General features: G+C 39.7%; 1 protein-coding gene across 9 annotated transcripts in view; it reads right to left on the reverse strand.

The window, feature by feature from the left end:
* Positions 1 to 15,608, reverse strand: part of LOC104140568 (serine/threonine-protein kinase NIM1) — a 32,537-nt gene that overhangs the window by 8,821 nt on the left and 8,108 nt on the right. For 5 of the 9 annotated variants that reach the window (XM_068925690.1, XM_068925687.1, XM_068925689.1 and 2 more), the window contains exon 2: positions 1,296 to 2,271. In XM_068925690.1, coding sequence (XP_068781791.1) covers positions 1,296 to 1,587 — 292 coding nt within the window. In that variant the 5' untranslated portion in view covers positions 1,588 to 2,271. Of the gene's footprint in view, positions 1 to 1,295; positions 7,235 to 15,608 lie in introns of those variants that run through there. The other 4 variants (XM_068925686.1, XM_068925685.1, XM_068925684.1 and 1 more) reach the window with 2 other exon arrangements.

Here is a 15,608-nt window from a genome sequence, read left to right on the forward strand (position 1 = left end):
GTCTTGAATTCAACAGATAAATTCTGATCTGGATGAGTCTTATCTTTTTATTTCCATTAGCATTCCTCCTGTTCCTAGTACAGGAGCAGCACTTCCTTCAACAGCAAGCACAAGACAGTTTTCTCTAGAAGGAGAAAGTTCACTGAACAGAAAAGAAAACAAAGCAGCCACGTGGAGCAGAGCCACTTAAAAAAAAAAAAAAAAAAAAGTCTGTTCTCCACTTTGGTTCCCAGTGCAACAACTGCATCATAACTGGGATAAACATGAGCTTTCAGACCTCTGCAATCTGGACTGACAGCGGAAGTTAGAGAAAAGAGCAACAAAACAAAGTGTGAAGGCTTTGGGGAATACCCAGTTCTCTCACCTTTAAGATGATGGAGGGAAGAAGAATGAATCCAAATTTGAAAGGAAAGACTATGAGGAAAAGGAGACAGAAGTATACAAAGACAAAGGGGGCTTTCCCCTGAGGGAAAGCAACAGCTCCTATTGTCAGACAGCGCTGGACAAGAGAAACAGGATAGATGAAGACAAATTCTTAGTTTCAACTAAAGTAGTTACCTCTAGTTCACTGTAGTTATCTAGCCTTTCTAGTTCTTCCTAGAAGCGGCATATACAGTGCTTTTCTGTGTTTAAAAAAAAAGCAAAGTAGACGACAATTAAACGTAAGCTTGTGCCTAGGTTTGGCTGTACCAGAGCTCATTTTCCTGCTCAGCCCACAGCTATATCCCCTGTCCCGACCTTTTCCATTAATGAACCTGGAATAAGCAAGCAAAAACAGGCATATTTTTCACCAGAATTATTGTTACTGAATAAAAGGCCTGTCCACACTAGCTGAATTTGCTCTGAAACAAAGGAAGCCTTGCTAACTCTGGCTGCGGGCAGGAGCATCCCAAGACAGGCTGCCCTGCAAGCTCATCCCCTAGCCCTGCGGCCCATGGCTGGGGCAGGTGGACAAGACTGTTCATTAGGAGTGGGGCACAGCACTGTTTTCCAAAGTGTGGAGTGTCTTGAGCCACATAGTGTGATGTGTTAAATCCCTGAAGTGCAGAGACTAATTTTTCTTGTAGGAAATGCCTGGAGAACATGTTTCTGGCTGCTTCTCAAGGATAAAGGCTAATCCAAACATAAGCATTTATCTGTGTCCTTGCCTACAGATTTACTGTTAAAAAGCACGCACAACCTATATGTGTATTTGGGGTTCAAACAGCACCTTTCTTCCCAAAGGAGATGCTTCGCTTATATACGTGCAGAACAAGTATGAGCAGAAATCATTTGACCGATGCAGCAGTGCCTACCTTTGGTTAGGGAATGAATTCCAAGCTTCACTTGCGAGAAATTCCCACTCCCGATTTCTCCTCTGACTCGATAAAATCCAATCCTCTTCCCTAGGGTTAATTCCTTCACCACTTTTTCATTCTGGGACATATCCCGGGTTAGTTTCTCAAAGGGAGTCAGCCTGTGCTGCCTGCCCTCTTCATCTGCTCCGTAGCACTCCACGTGCCCATAGTCCTCTCCGCTGTCTTCACGATTCCACCTGGCATAGCGGTGTTTTCCAAGACCTCCTCCATTCACATACCCTGTTGTCATAGTCTGCAGAGTAATCACTTCCCCATTGAACAAGACGTCCCCATAAAGAGTTTAAACGAAATGATATACAATCCTTGACATAATGGAAATTGTGACAAACTTAGCAAAAAACCCAGCTTACTGCATGTTCAAGGATCAGTTTGGAAATGACTTCAAAAACAAATCTCACATATCTACATATTGCGGTTCTGTCCAAAATCAGAGACAGAATTGGAAGGTATTTATGTCCACCTCCCATTGACAGATATAGCTTGTCAGGATCTTCCTCTACCAGGTAGAAGAGGCTTTGCAATTAAAGCTGTAAACTGTTTATGCACAAAAGCAATGAGTTACTCACATTCTATGCAGTATTTTTGACACAAATACATATCAGTTCATCCTTCAGTGTTCAGGCTTTAGCTTACCGCCCTGAAAACTAACTCAATAAAGGACAGAATAGCTTAATAACTGCTTTGAACAAATCCAGATGCTTCCAGATGATTTTGAATAGCTGACCTTAAAGGTTTAGTAGTTCTTGACTCTGGTACCAGTCCAAAAGCTGAATGGAGGGTTTTCCTTTGATTCATTCTTCAGCCTGTGAGCTTGTCAGTGTGCCTTGGAAATGGCTGATCTCGCAGCCTTGCTGCGAGAAGTTTGTTGCCCTTCTGTTTCCTTCCCACTGCTGGTCTAACAAAGCAGCTCATCCTGGAAAACGATAGGAAAAGCGTAATCTATGCACCAGGCAAAAGAAACGCTGTGCCTCAGTATCACTGAAGTCACATGGAAGGACAATACAGGATTAAGTAACTGCAATGTCACTTTAACCCTCCTTTATTTAGATGAGCTTTCTTTAAAGCCTTGAGCCTTCTCAAAATTTTGCCAGACGCATAGTGTTCCTAAGCAGAGGGATGAAGAAAGTCATTAAAACCTTTATATAACAGCTACACATTTCACTAAACGAGAGCGCACGACACATCATTTAGCAATTTCACTCTGTTTGGCAACACATATAAAGAAATGCGTGTTCTAAATAAACAAATAATCATTCACCTTGAAAACAGTGTAATATTTTTTCTCTTCTTGACCTGCTGGTAAGCTTGTAAAATAGGAGTTTCATCAGCAACTGCTAATCATGCAAGTGCCTGCCTGAGCGCAGGGAGCTGGGCCTGGAAGCTCTGCAATACTGCAAGCAGTGGGAAAGCTCACCTCTCTTGCTCCCAGCCTGTAGCACTACCCCTATGTAACTGGTGAATATGGGAGACAACTCCTTGCCTACAGATTCACCAGATGTAGGGGGACAGAATTAGACCAATGACTCAATACTTGGAGCTTAGGGAAGGTAAACGGTCACCTAAGGTACTACAATAAAAGAGGGCATGTAATGCAGCCAGGTGGAGCTGCCTAAACCCCAAGTCTCCTGCGCTGACAAGAACAGGAGGAAAAGCCAAAGGCGCCGCCGCAGAAGGGCGATGGAAAGGAAGCTGGCAACATATTTCATTCAACGGGAATCGAAGTGGCACAAAAGTCTTTGTCTGCTCTTATCAAGCAGCTGCCCAGGGTGAGGCTGAGGAGATGGACTGAGACCCTGGAAAGCTGTGTTTAGTTCCTTGTCCTGAAACACATGCGAGTGATTTTGGCAAGTCGCCTCTACCTTTCCCTCTAATGGCATTATTTGATACCAAGGAAGAAACATATTCCTGGGGGGGGGGGTGAGGGGGAGATCAAAACTAAACCGAACTTTACATTCATTATTTGTTGTTCTTTTGCATTTGGGGAAAGGACAGTTTCTTGCAGGAGTTCCTGAGTTCTGGCCTATGGTTGTTTCGGAGCCATCTTTTAAACAGTTTAATTTCACAATTTTCAGGGGTGCTTTAGATTAAAAAAAAAAAAATTTGTTATATGAACCACAATTGTGTGTCGCAATCAATTTTTATGGTGGACAGCAGCTTGTGAGACCAAGACTTTTGGAAGCCACTAGTGCACTAGATGCCACAGTGGTTGAAATACTAGGAAGTCTGAACTCTGTTCCTGTTACGCTATTTGATTTTAAGGTAAACCACAGCAGCTCAGCTCGTCCATATGAAAGACCTGGAAAACTCTTTGAGCAATGTCAGATTTGCCATGTACAAGCTACAAGCTATTATTTAAGTATCTTTTGATGAGCAGTAACATCCTTACACCTCACCAAAGAACAGTCATAGATCATGGCTATATTCTGACCCACTGGCCTGACCACTCAAGAGCTGTGGGCACGTACAATTAGCTCCTTCTGCTCTTGCAGGACAAACACAAAACTACTGTTAATGGCAAAAAAATGGATGCTCTAGATAGCTGGGTATCAGGAATGTCAGTCTATTCAGAATCCTAGGTGGAATAACAAACTGAATTAGTGCGTGTGTGTTAACATAGGGAGAAGTCGCACGACTGAAGATCATCTTCTGCAAGAATAACGTTGGCCTTTGCAATTAATTAGCTGTACGAAAGGGCTGCCTGCATAAGAAGGATTTCCTTCAAACAGACCTCTGTAATCCGCTCCTGAATACATTCCCTAAGGGCAAAGAGAAGCCAGCTAACACGGCATATGTCAAAGTTCAGCATCACAGAGACAGAAATATCCCAGGAAAATGCCAGCACCTTGCGGCGACAGGGGTGCTCAGAGAAAGGCAAAACTGCATTAAGGCCTTAGTGCACAGCTCTTCCACAACTCTCTCCTGTCAAATTTTGACTGAAGTCCAATAGGCTCATTTTCAGAGCATAGCCTACCATTAATCTCCCTTTCAGGCTTCCCACTAATTGTCAGCCCTGCAATCTCCTGGCGTTTAGCCAACTGGCTAGGCTTCCCCTGTCTTTTAAGATGAGCTATTTCAGTACTCCTGGAGCTAGCAGAATTCATACCATCTATTTATGGCCTAGGTTCCTTCCTGTAATTTAAACCAGTCAAATGCACCCCAATACTATATGAAAGGGCACTTATTATAAAAAGAACAATAATTCTAAGAGAGAAGGGAGAGAGAAACTAGGAAGATCAGAAGTCATCCAAGTACAATGAAGAAAAATGATTTAATTTTTTTTGTCTCCAGTTTGGCTGACTGGTGATCTGAAAAAAACTTGGGAGAATGAAAAAACTGCCCAAATTATTCATCGCGTTAAAAAAAATGGCGACAAAGGAAACAAACAAAAAACACACTACAAAAAAACACCACAAGACAGAGCAAACAGATATATTGAGCTTAAGACACACCGTACGTCAGCATTGCTCTCATTTGACCTCGTTATTCAAATATTTCCAGGTACTGATATTCTGGTCCTATTCTAAGAAGCACTGAATACCTTCAGCCTTCAGCTGAAGGCTCAGCTTAAGCCCTCCATCATAGATTTGAGGAAATTTAGAATGACTGGAAAAAACAGAAAACCAAAGGAGAGATCACTGGATATAAAACATTTGTTTCCTAAATTCCCATCTTGGCAGCTAAATAAAAGTGACCTGATTCTAAGGAGCTTTGAATAGAACACTTGGAAATCTAGACCCAGCTAGAATAGCCCTAAAAGCATTGTGCTTTGCAAATGAGGTCACTTTTACTCAGTCTCTCTTGAAGTATACTAGTTTGAATTTTGTTTTCCTCCCTTAAACTGGAGTAGTTTCTGTTCCTGTGTGAGTTCTTTCACATTCATTGAATAGCCTCCTACTTTACAAGTCCTCAGCGTAACAGCTTTTAATGAGGATGCCACTGGGCATTGCAATAGATTCACCGGAGTCCGCTTTTCAGCCCTTCTGTTGTCTAGCTTGACGAGAGCAGGATTTTGGAAGTGAAGTGTTTCCTTAGGGAGAGTGTTGGCTTGATTTGTTTGATTGCTCCTGAAGGATGGCTCAGCTCTTTCATAGTGCAGTATATTTACTGTGAGCCAGCTATGGAACTGAACTGAACTAAACTAGCAGAGCTTTTTTTTTTTTTTTTTTAAAAGCCATTAGTAAGAAAATATTGATCCTTCTTTTTCTCTATAGCTTTGAAAGCTCAATTATTGCAAGAAAATATGAACACTCTAGTATATCTGTATGTTTAGAAGGCCTACCTTTTATAAAAAAGATCAGCGCCCAGCAGAGTGCACAAGACCCATTTCTGTGACCAAACACACCACAAAAGCTCTCCTGTGCAGGCACACAGCATGTTCATTTACACAGGGAAAGCAATAACTCCACTTCTACTTTTGCTCAAGTAATATTGGTTCAGCCCATGGCTATCGTGGCCAAAGAAAATCAATGCTTGTCTTAAGTACTTTTTTTGGATTTGAATAAAGAGCACTTTCAGTGTTATTTCTGCAAATACCAGGAAATAGAATGACTGTGTAGACACTTCAGAGCTTCATATGAGTAGTTAAAAATTTCAAAACATACAATACAGTACAGCTACATACTGAGTTCAGATTTCTTTACACTCCCAACTCAGGCAGGAGGAAATATTAATAGAGCTCAGCATTGAATGTGGAAAGCCTCCAGAAGTAACTAGTTCTTTCCACCCAGGTCCACATGCCACCAACTACCTCCCAGAATTCTTGCTGTTTCTTAGTACAGCACAAAGCTGCTGCTCTGCTAATTATTGTTTGATCAGAATCAGATATGATCAATATAATTACCTTATAAATAACAACCTTATAAACACCTTTGATTTTCCACACATGAAAGATTAACATATACAGCAGATCTGGCTAAGGCAATTTAAAACAACACTGTATGCACTTTTAAAAACATAAAAGTGCACCCAACACAGGTATTGTACCAGATGCAAATAAGATTTGATTAGGTTGATGAAATGGCCGACAGCCCCTTTGTAGCAGAACACACATAAGCTCTACTTACTTTTTCACTTAAATGAAAGCCTATTTGTTTATTGCAACATATAAGCCACAATATTGTGTTATAAGACAATGACTATAATGTATGTCACAGCAAGTTACAGCGCTCACTCCTTTCATTAGCTCATTTAAAGTGTTTTAGATTGCGACAAGGCATGAAGGCACCAACATATAAGCAACTACATACAGGTCACACTATACCATTAACTTTTAAGCAGATCTTCCAACAGTTGGACGCGGTACCTAGAGAGTAGTCACCTCAACCTCCAAGAGCTTCCCAGTGCTGACACACAACAACCTGTTTACACAGGGTAACTCCAAAGTCACCGTGGCAAACTCTGCCAGCCCATCAGTCGCAACAAAAACCAAAGCAATCTGTTGTGTCCGTGGTGTGTCTGTCTACGATGTGCATAGGAGACAAGAGTACCTTCGAGATAACAGAGTGACTAGGAACACTAACAAAGTAATGAAAGACCATGGACTTTATTATTTTTCCTACTGCATGTTAATTGACGAAACAGGAAACAAAACACCTTTCAGTGGCTTCCATGCAAAATCTAGCTTGAAAACACAGCCTCTCAGGGCCTTGTCCTTCCTGCTCCATTGCAGGCCACTTGACTGACAAACCTGCATTTTGGCTTCCTGGTCCCAGCATTGTTACGGCACTGGACAAACTCCTCCTCTGCTCCCAAGTCCAGAAACAGATAATGAAAATGAGATTGCACCTAAAAATCCTGAGCACTAGGGTACAGAGTAGCCTCACACTTAAAATCCACAGGTCGTGATGGCGGTACCTTCAGCACCCATTGCCACGGGCTGCTCAACAAACATTCCCTACAGCATCCCCCCAAATATCAGTCACACAATGGAAAGCAGTGGAGGGTAATGCGTCTGACCTACAGCTCAGAGCTCAGGCTGGGCAAATTTGCCCCGCTGAAACACTGCTGCTGCGAATGCAGTGATTCACTGTGTGCAGAGAACCGCTGAAAAGCCTACATGTCCTGAAAGAACCATTTCTGGCGTTAATGGGTAAATGTATCTTGTTTTCCCTCTCTGCAACGGAATGAATTTCATCCAGAGTAAATGCAAACATGTTTCAGAACTGGAAGGAAACTTTGCTCTGATCTGTTTGCTGCCTCACTTCAATGCAGGGAAACAGACTGCCAAAGAACTAAGCAAAGATAACTAAGATTTTGGAATTTTTTTCATCTACTGGCACACAATCGTGCAAAATATTATCAAACAACAATAGTTGACTTTATAATGTGTTTTGCATGATTTCATGAACAGCTAATAGTGCCTCAGTGATTCCCCCCGCCTCTTAATCTTGGAAGTTTTTTTGGCATGATGTGAGTCAAAGCAGTCTGCAAAATTCATCTCGACTTTCAGTAGCTCAAATAATTACGTCATCTTGATTTGACAGGAAACAGAAACTACACCCATCATGTTACAGCACTTGATCTAATTCACACACAAGAACAGTCATTAGCAAACTCAGTGCAACAGGCAGTGAATATTGAGGACTGATGCGGGAGGCAGACTTTTGGCAATAGGTATTAACAATCTTGCCCATGAAGGGAGCTTGTAGGCTATTTCTGAAGCTGCAGGAGCAGCTGGAGGACTTACAGGGACATTCCTTTTCTGTTAAACCCAAGAGGTTCTCAGGGCACGGACAGCTCACTGCGTTCTGCAAGTTAGCTTCCCTCTGTGCTGACCAGGTCAAAAGAGAGGTGCATAGGGAAAATATAGACAAAAATATTCCCTATAGCCGTTACAGTCAGTCACCAACTACAAAACAAAACAAAACAAAACAAACAACCATTACAAGAAAATGTATATTCCCAGGACCCTGTCTTGGTAGGGGAAAACTCTGATTGCTCAAAATGGATGCTTGGATGATTTATAACATCCAGATCATCAGCTGAAGCCATGCTCAATTCAGATTTTCTGCATACACTAATTCCACAGAGTTGCTCCCCAAACAAAGCTATCTTCTACATCACACGGATTGACTAGGAAATTCAGGTCTTCTAACAACTGTTTCTATGGATGTTTATTTTTCAGCAATACCAAAAAGGAGGAGGAAACTAAAATCACAACTGACATACAGTTTTGTTTTTAGCAAACATACTGTTTCTCATTCTGCTTACCATTCTAAAGAACTGAATGTTGCTGCTCCGATCATTACTATGAATTCAGGTAAAAGTAGAACCAAATTCATTAGCAGTACCAGCCTGGACTTCAGTTACTGCACCACAGATATATTTGATCCACACCATTTCAAATGAGCATTGCTGTGAAAAGATCAGCGTGTGCAAGCCTCTCTCATAGGGGTTATCAGCCCTAGGAAGGCTAGCGTGGCCACCCTTTTTAGGACGGTCTCTATCAAAGCATTGCAGTCATTATTTTGGCAAAAGAAGAACAGCTGAAGAGAGAATCCTAGTTTTATTTCCCATTGAGAAAAAGGAAAAATTATGAAGATAAAAAAGGAACAGAAGTATCTTTTCTTCTCATTTTCTGTGAGGTTTCATTTTGTAAAATAAGTCAGTTTAAGACTGACACATGCATTTATTGCTATACAACTGCTTCATAACCCACTTACTTACATACTCTTATGAGCACTCCTGCAGTCAGAAATACGTGCACAGCCCTCTGCGGTCTCTCTCCAGAGGAACTTCCCCCATTCTCCCCATTACCCACATCTCGTGCTATCTCTCTGCCCCATAGGTGGAACTTGATCAAACGCCTCCAAACTCACCAGAGGGACTGAAACATCTGCATATTTTGGACCAATCCTGCATTCATGTATGGACCCCACTCAGCAAAACTGGCTCCCACATCTTTTTAGTCCAATTCTTTCTCTCCAAGAGCAGGCAGAAGGAACAGAACCCTCTACCCCCCCCCTCCACTCCCCCCGAGATGTGCCATAATCTGTGATCTACCCCTAACAGATCTCTCCAAGGTCTTAATAGATAGTTATATGTCCAGGGAGCCCTACCAACAGTGGCTAACAGAGAGCCATTTAAACAGGTAGACCGTTAGGCTGAGACCACATTCAGGCACTCATCCACAAGGCAGTATCTGTACGGCCTTCTGCACCATGGCTGCAGCTTACAGTCCTGCCAGGCAGCTCATTAAACAGCAGAGGATGTAGCACAGACTCCGCTTTCCACTTCCCCATGGGGGATCTACTGACAGGCTGGACTAAGCTCTTGTATAAGAGCAACAAGGAAGACTGGTGGCACAGAGACCTCCATACGGAGATGTAACTCCCAAGTTCCAGTTGCACTAACTCCATAAATTGGGCATGGTCCAGCTGGTGGAATCTAACATCAGATCCACAGTCCACAAACTGTATGGGGGATTATTAAAGAGAAAATAAAAGTACAATCAACATAATACAAACTATACTAAGCTAGCATATTAAGGCCTGTGAAGTAGAAACTAAAATATGAACAAAAAAAAAAAATCTCTTTTATCCTTTTGCAACATTGCAGGATAAAATATCTAGAGACAGAATTAATTACCCTTTGAATTGCTCAGAAACTTGCATTAAAAATAGACAAAAAATGCATTTATTAGACCTGGAAAATCAATGGGTTCTGCTTTGAAATACACGGTAGGCATTAATCTGAAGTCTTACTGTATTTTGAAATAAAATTAACTCTCCCAAAACTTTAACCTGGCCAGTCGCTTATTTCCTTCCCCAAGATATAATGCAAATTGGTCAATCTGCCATGGAATTATTCTTCCCAGATAAAAATAGGTTCCATTAAACATGTATTATAGGGAACAGAGATATAATGAAAATCTATATTAGACTTTTAAATAATAGGAGAAAATTTACATCTAATTCAATTACTTCACTAGAAATGAATTTGACTCACAGGCTTTCAGTGAAACAAATTCTCTGGAAAAAGAATGTTATAGTAAAGGAGTAATAAGTAGACAATTCTCCGAGTCCCTATTCAAAACACTAAGGAAGTCAGTCTTTAGTTATTTCCAGAAAATAACTGTGTATTTAAGCACATATGCATGGATAAGCAGATGGTCTACAATAAAATTTTACTGCGGTGATGTACAGTAAAGAGAAACATAGAATGCTTTTTCCAGATAAAGGATATATAGAATGTTCGATTTTGGATTGTATACATAGTTTTCTTTCACTATTCCCTTATTAGAGGGGCCCTAGAAACTATAAATAACTGGATTATACTGCATAATGAACTCAGACTAGGAGAAAAAGGAAAAAATAGGAATTAAAAAGAGGTCTATTTATCACCCTAAAATTTCAAGAAAGACAAAACCTGTAATGGACCTCATTAGTAAGTAATCTCAAAACAATTCTCAGGAATGATTTCAAAATCTAAAAAGAAAACTTTTCCGATAATTGGGTTAATCAAGCCTGATCAGACAATAAACGAACCTATTTTAAGGTAATCAAGTTTAGTTGCATCAAAATATATGCCGTCCTCAGAAGTACTGAGCAGTGAAATACTAAGTATTCATTTAGTAAATTTTAAATGAATCTGGGCAGAAGATAAGCAGTTGTTATTTCCCAGGAAGGTATTTGAAAAGATATATGGGATGGGTTTTTTGAAACTGGGATCTAGGGAAACAGTCTAATTACAATGAGCAACATTCAAGACAGCCTACTGCTGAGTGAACAGTTCCCTCAGCTAAGCAAGATGCAACACAAATCTAGATTTTATTTCCCTTTTTCAGCCTGGCTTTCAGTGTTGCAGCTAAGAGCTTAGACATATATCCCATTAAAATAAACTTTGTTTTTCAGCTTATCTGGCTTCTGAGCCTGAAAAGTTTAGAATATTTTCTCTCAAAGCAACATAAGCAAATAGAGTGGGGCGTGCAAAAGAGCCTGTACCCCAGTGCATATTCAGGCAATTCCTGTCCTGCTGCAGGGAACAGCAAGAAGGCTGCCAGCATTTGAGGGCAGCAGCAGACCAATACCCCTCTGACAGGGAAAACGCAGAAGAGGAACACTCAGAGGTCCAAGCAACTCACAGTCCATCACTGATCAACTGAAAATCAGAGTCATACCAAAAATTTCTCTATCCCAAATCCCAAGAACTATCCTGCTTTGCATATCACATTTAACAGCAAAAGCTTTCCTGACTTGAATGAGACAACATTCAGGTTAACAAGCTTGGCTATATTCAATTATTTGCTCCTATTGGGATGGAGTATCTGGCTTTGGAACACAGATTATTATTATGAAGCTGAAGACTTACATAAAGTTACGTCCTTAAAGAGTAAAGCAAATCTGAGTATCTGGCAGCATTCGGAAAACGGTTCTTTCAATTTCATTTTTCTAATTAAATCCACTGGAAAAGGAACTGTTGTTCCAAAGATTTTTGGAACTGCTAAATATACATCACGTGGCATTTGAATGACCATACAAAATACCATGAAATTTACCACACAGATGACTATAAAAATATCTCAAAAGCTAAGACAGATGATACTCATTAACAAATTTTAACAAAATTTGTTTTTTAATTTTAACAAAATAAAACATTCAACTTTCACGTTTCGGGACCAGATTTTGACAAGCTTGCAAGAATGAAAGTTAGGAATAAATCTAACTCTATAGTATGATACAGACACAAGTTACATCCCTTGGTTTCATAAAGTACAGGTTCACTGATAAAGCAAAAAGCCAGGATATGCAAAAGTAGGGTACAAAATAATTTGAGAACATCTTTAAACCATATTTCATTCTCTCCTTCCCTACAAAAAACCCATTTCCTCCCATGCAAGCACTTATTTGAAATCTGTACTTTTAGAACCACTGCTCACATCACGTGACCCAAGACCCCAGGTATATCCAAAAATGTAAAGGTAAAATATTCCAGATTCCTGACCTTTTCTCAATTTTCTCCCTAAGGAAATCTGCAGGAAAATTGCAAGAAAGAATCTAGAAGTGAATCTGAAAATGGGGGCTCAATCATGTAAGTACAGCAGAATTTATAAGCTATTCTTGTTTGACTGAAGTTCTGAAATAGCAGTCTATTTTTAAGTAGATGATAAAATAATACTTCTAGCATTTCATTCACTGACTAATCCATCATGGATTTGCTTACTGCTCTACCTCTTTACAACAACCTTTATCAACATGAGGAAAGGCAGCTGCTTGAGTGCAGAACTCAATGAAAGGAAAAAAGCCTCTAGCTTAATTTTCTTTGTAAGGGAGGAAAAAAAAAAAAAGGAAAACTACTAGTGGAACCACCTAGTAATTAGTGTCAAAAACTGTACAAAAATCACAGTATTGTAAGATTGCGTGCCACTTCAATGGCAATAACTGCTCAAGCACAACAACAACAAATTCATTTATCATTATAATTAAACTAGAAAATACATGAAAGCTATTGTGTGGGATTTTCGTCCAGAAACCTTTGAAACTGCTGTTTAAATGGTATTCACATGCAATAATATGCTCACAGAAAACCTTCCTGAGAGAAAAGCTGACTTTAAAACCAAAATGATTTACTACTATTTTATAATGCTAAAGGCGACACTCATTACTCCGTCACTAGCAGTTCAAACGGCTGCACATTAAAAAAGAAAAGTTATAGAAACTGCTTAGGTTTTTAGGATTGCATTTGTGAATGGAGGAAAGCGTAAAGAAGAGATAGGAAAGCACAGCCTGTTCAGATTTCACAAAGCAAGCAGGTTAACACATGGCCAGCACAACAAAACGAGATGAGAAATGCTTCGTGTTATCCTGGAATTTGAAAGAGGTACAGCTGACAATCCAGGCCACATTCCTTCCCAGACACCACAACGTCAGTGACTTGGTCAGGTGCTGGACAGGACAGCAGCCCAGGCATACCTCTCCAAACCCTGGGCAATAAAAGGCCAAGCTCCCAGATGATGCATCACCGGTGAACTCAAAGGGACTGTGGCAATCCTTTCCAGAGACCTAGGCACCCTTCCACCACCTTGATTTATTATTATTAATAAAAAATTGTAAATCCAAATTAAACAAACGCATTCTTCACAGCACTTTACAAATGCTTTAAGTTGTTTTAGCATTACAGACAACAGATCTGGAAATGAAGACATACGAACAGTTATAGCATCTGTGTTAACTGACAGCTATCTCTACAGTTAACGGATGACTTTGACAGCTTCTAGACTGAGGCGCGTACTAAATCAAAAATGGTCCAGTAAGACTCCAAAACCTCTCCGGAAGCGGAAACTTTAAAAGATAGATCAACTTTTGAAGAGCTGTATTGGAAGCAGTTCTCCACCAAACAGCTCAGAGCAGACATGACACGATCTTTAATTTTGCCTGATGAAATACTACATGTGAGAAGAATCAAAACTGCCTTAAACTAGGATTGCCTGCTTTGCTGGCACTAAACTTTTCACCATCTAACATAAAGATCAAAAGATTTTTCCAGCTCTTCCAGAGCTTAGTCTTTGATTGAACTTTCATCAGCAATACTTACTCTCCTGCATCTCCAAGACAGCCGTATTTCTCGTTCTCCTCTTCCTAAAATTAGCACTAAAACTCAGCTCATCAGATCACTTCATCTGAAGACAACAAGCAGAGTCCAATAAGACTGGAAGGAGAGATTATCCTTGTAACCTGTAAGTCATGGGCCTAGCAGGTATGAACAGTTTCTTATCACTGTTGAGTGGCTCCAGAAAGAACTTCATCCGTTTTAGTCTTGCATTTTTTAAAATCTGAGGAATGGCTAACTGTTCAAAAAGCAAAGAGAGTTACCACAACCATGGCAGGACTCACGATTAATACTAAAGAACCACTATTATGAAAGCATGCTCCCATTAAAAAGCCAGAATCAAGCCTATATTTTCCCCTATTGAAAACTCATGAATTTTGGTAAGATGTGCTACAGAACTGGATATATGCACGCTTTGTGAGCACTGTCAAGATAAAAGCACAAAGTACAGTCTTTCTTTCCATGCTGTGCTCTCTTCTTGTCCGTGAAGATAATTAGATGCACACACTAAGTGATTACTCACTATCAGCAGTATTACTACTTATTGCCCCAGATGACAGTATTTCTTCAAGGTTTGGTACTTTTCGTATATTTCCATTATAACAAGTTAATGCATAAAATTATTGTTTGCATGTAAAGTTCACTTGGGAGAAGTAAACGGGTTAAGCCAATGGCTTTAGTGAATTGCTAGTATATGTCCAACACACACACAGATAAGACTAAAAAATTCCATAAGCTATGGATATTGGATGTGTACTTGGTTCCTCCAAAAATCTTTCAAATTGATAGGCTAATGGCTGAGATGCAAAAGATGAATGCTCATTTTTGATGAAGACAAAATTCATTTACTTTCTCTATTTTATCACCAATATGACATTTCTTATCAAGCAAATGAGGTCTAGTAATACATTTGCTAATTCTGAATTTCTTAGATTACAACACTATAAATTTAAGAGAGAATCCTGAAATGTCTTTGAAAAGTTCTGTAATACTATTAAAATAGATTCAAAATATTTATATTGAGACTTTCAATATGGCCTAGGGAAGCAGAGATCTTATTCTTTCAGTCCATATGAGAATTCCAGTTCTAACAGTTTTTTTTTTTTTCAATTATTTGTTCAGAGTAAGTTGATTTTTTTCTTTTAATTTCCAAAATACCAATTCAAGGAAGACAGAAAAATAACAGAAATAGATGCATTTTTTCATCCTTTCTCAAACAGGAAGTGCTTGAATTCCAAGATTCAGATTTAAAAAAAAAAAAAAACAACAAACTTGTTTTGTGTATCTCCATAACCCTTCAGTACTGGACCACATTTTTCAATCCTTGTATTAGCACAGCAAGACAAGTACTCTTGTTTTACACATAAGGAGACTATGGTAGCAGAGGTAAAACTCACCTACAAATACAAACAAAATCAGAATCCAAGTCAGGTTTAACGTTCAGCAGGCCTTGGCAGACCTCCCATTGTCAGAGCATGGAAATTCCATGCCTATACCATGTTGTATTTACTGCTAGAAGGACTAGCAGAGGACAAAACCAGAAAAGAATAGCCAGTGTTAAAGCTGCCAAATTTAGGGAATCTTGGAAAAAGACTTCTGACAAAAAGTTTATGCAAAATTGTATTGCAACTAATAATTGTGTTACCATTTGCCAACTGAAGCTCAGGTCCCTGATAGAAAAAGCCTGAGTAAGGATCTGATTTT

This window comes from Struthio camelus, chromosome W (genome assembly GCF_040807025.1).
Source record: "Struthio camelus isolate bStrCam1 chromosome W, bStrCam1.hap1, whole genome shotgun sequence".
Taxonomy (NCBI): domain Eukaryota; kingdom Metazoa; phylum Chordata; class Aves; order Struthioniformes; family Struthionidae; genus Struthio; species Struthio camelus.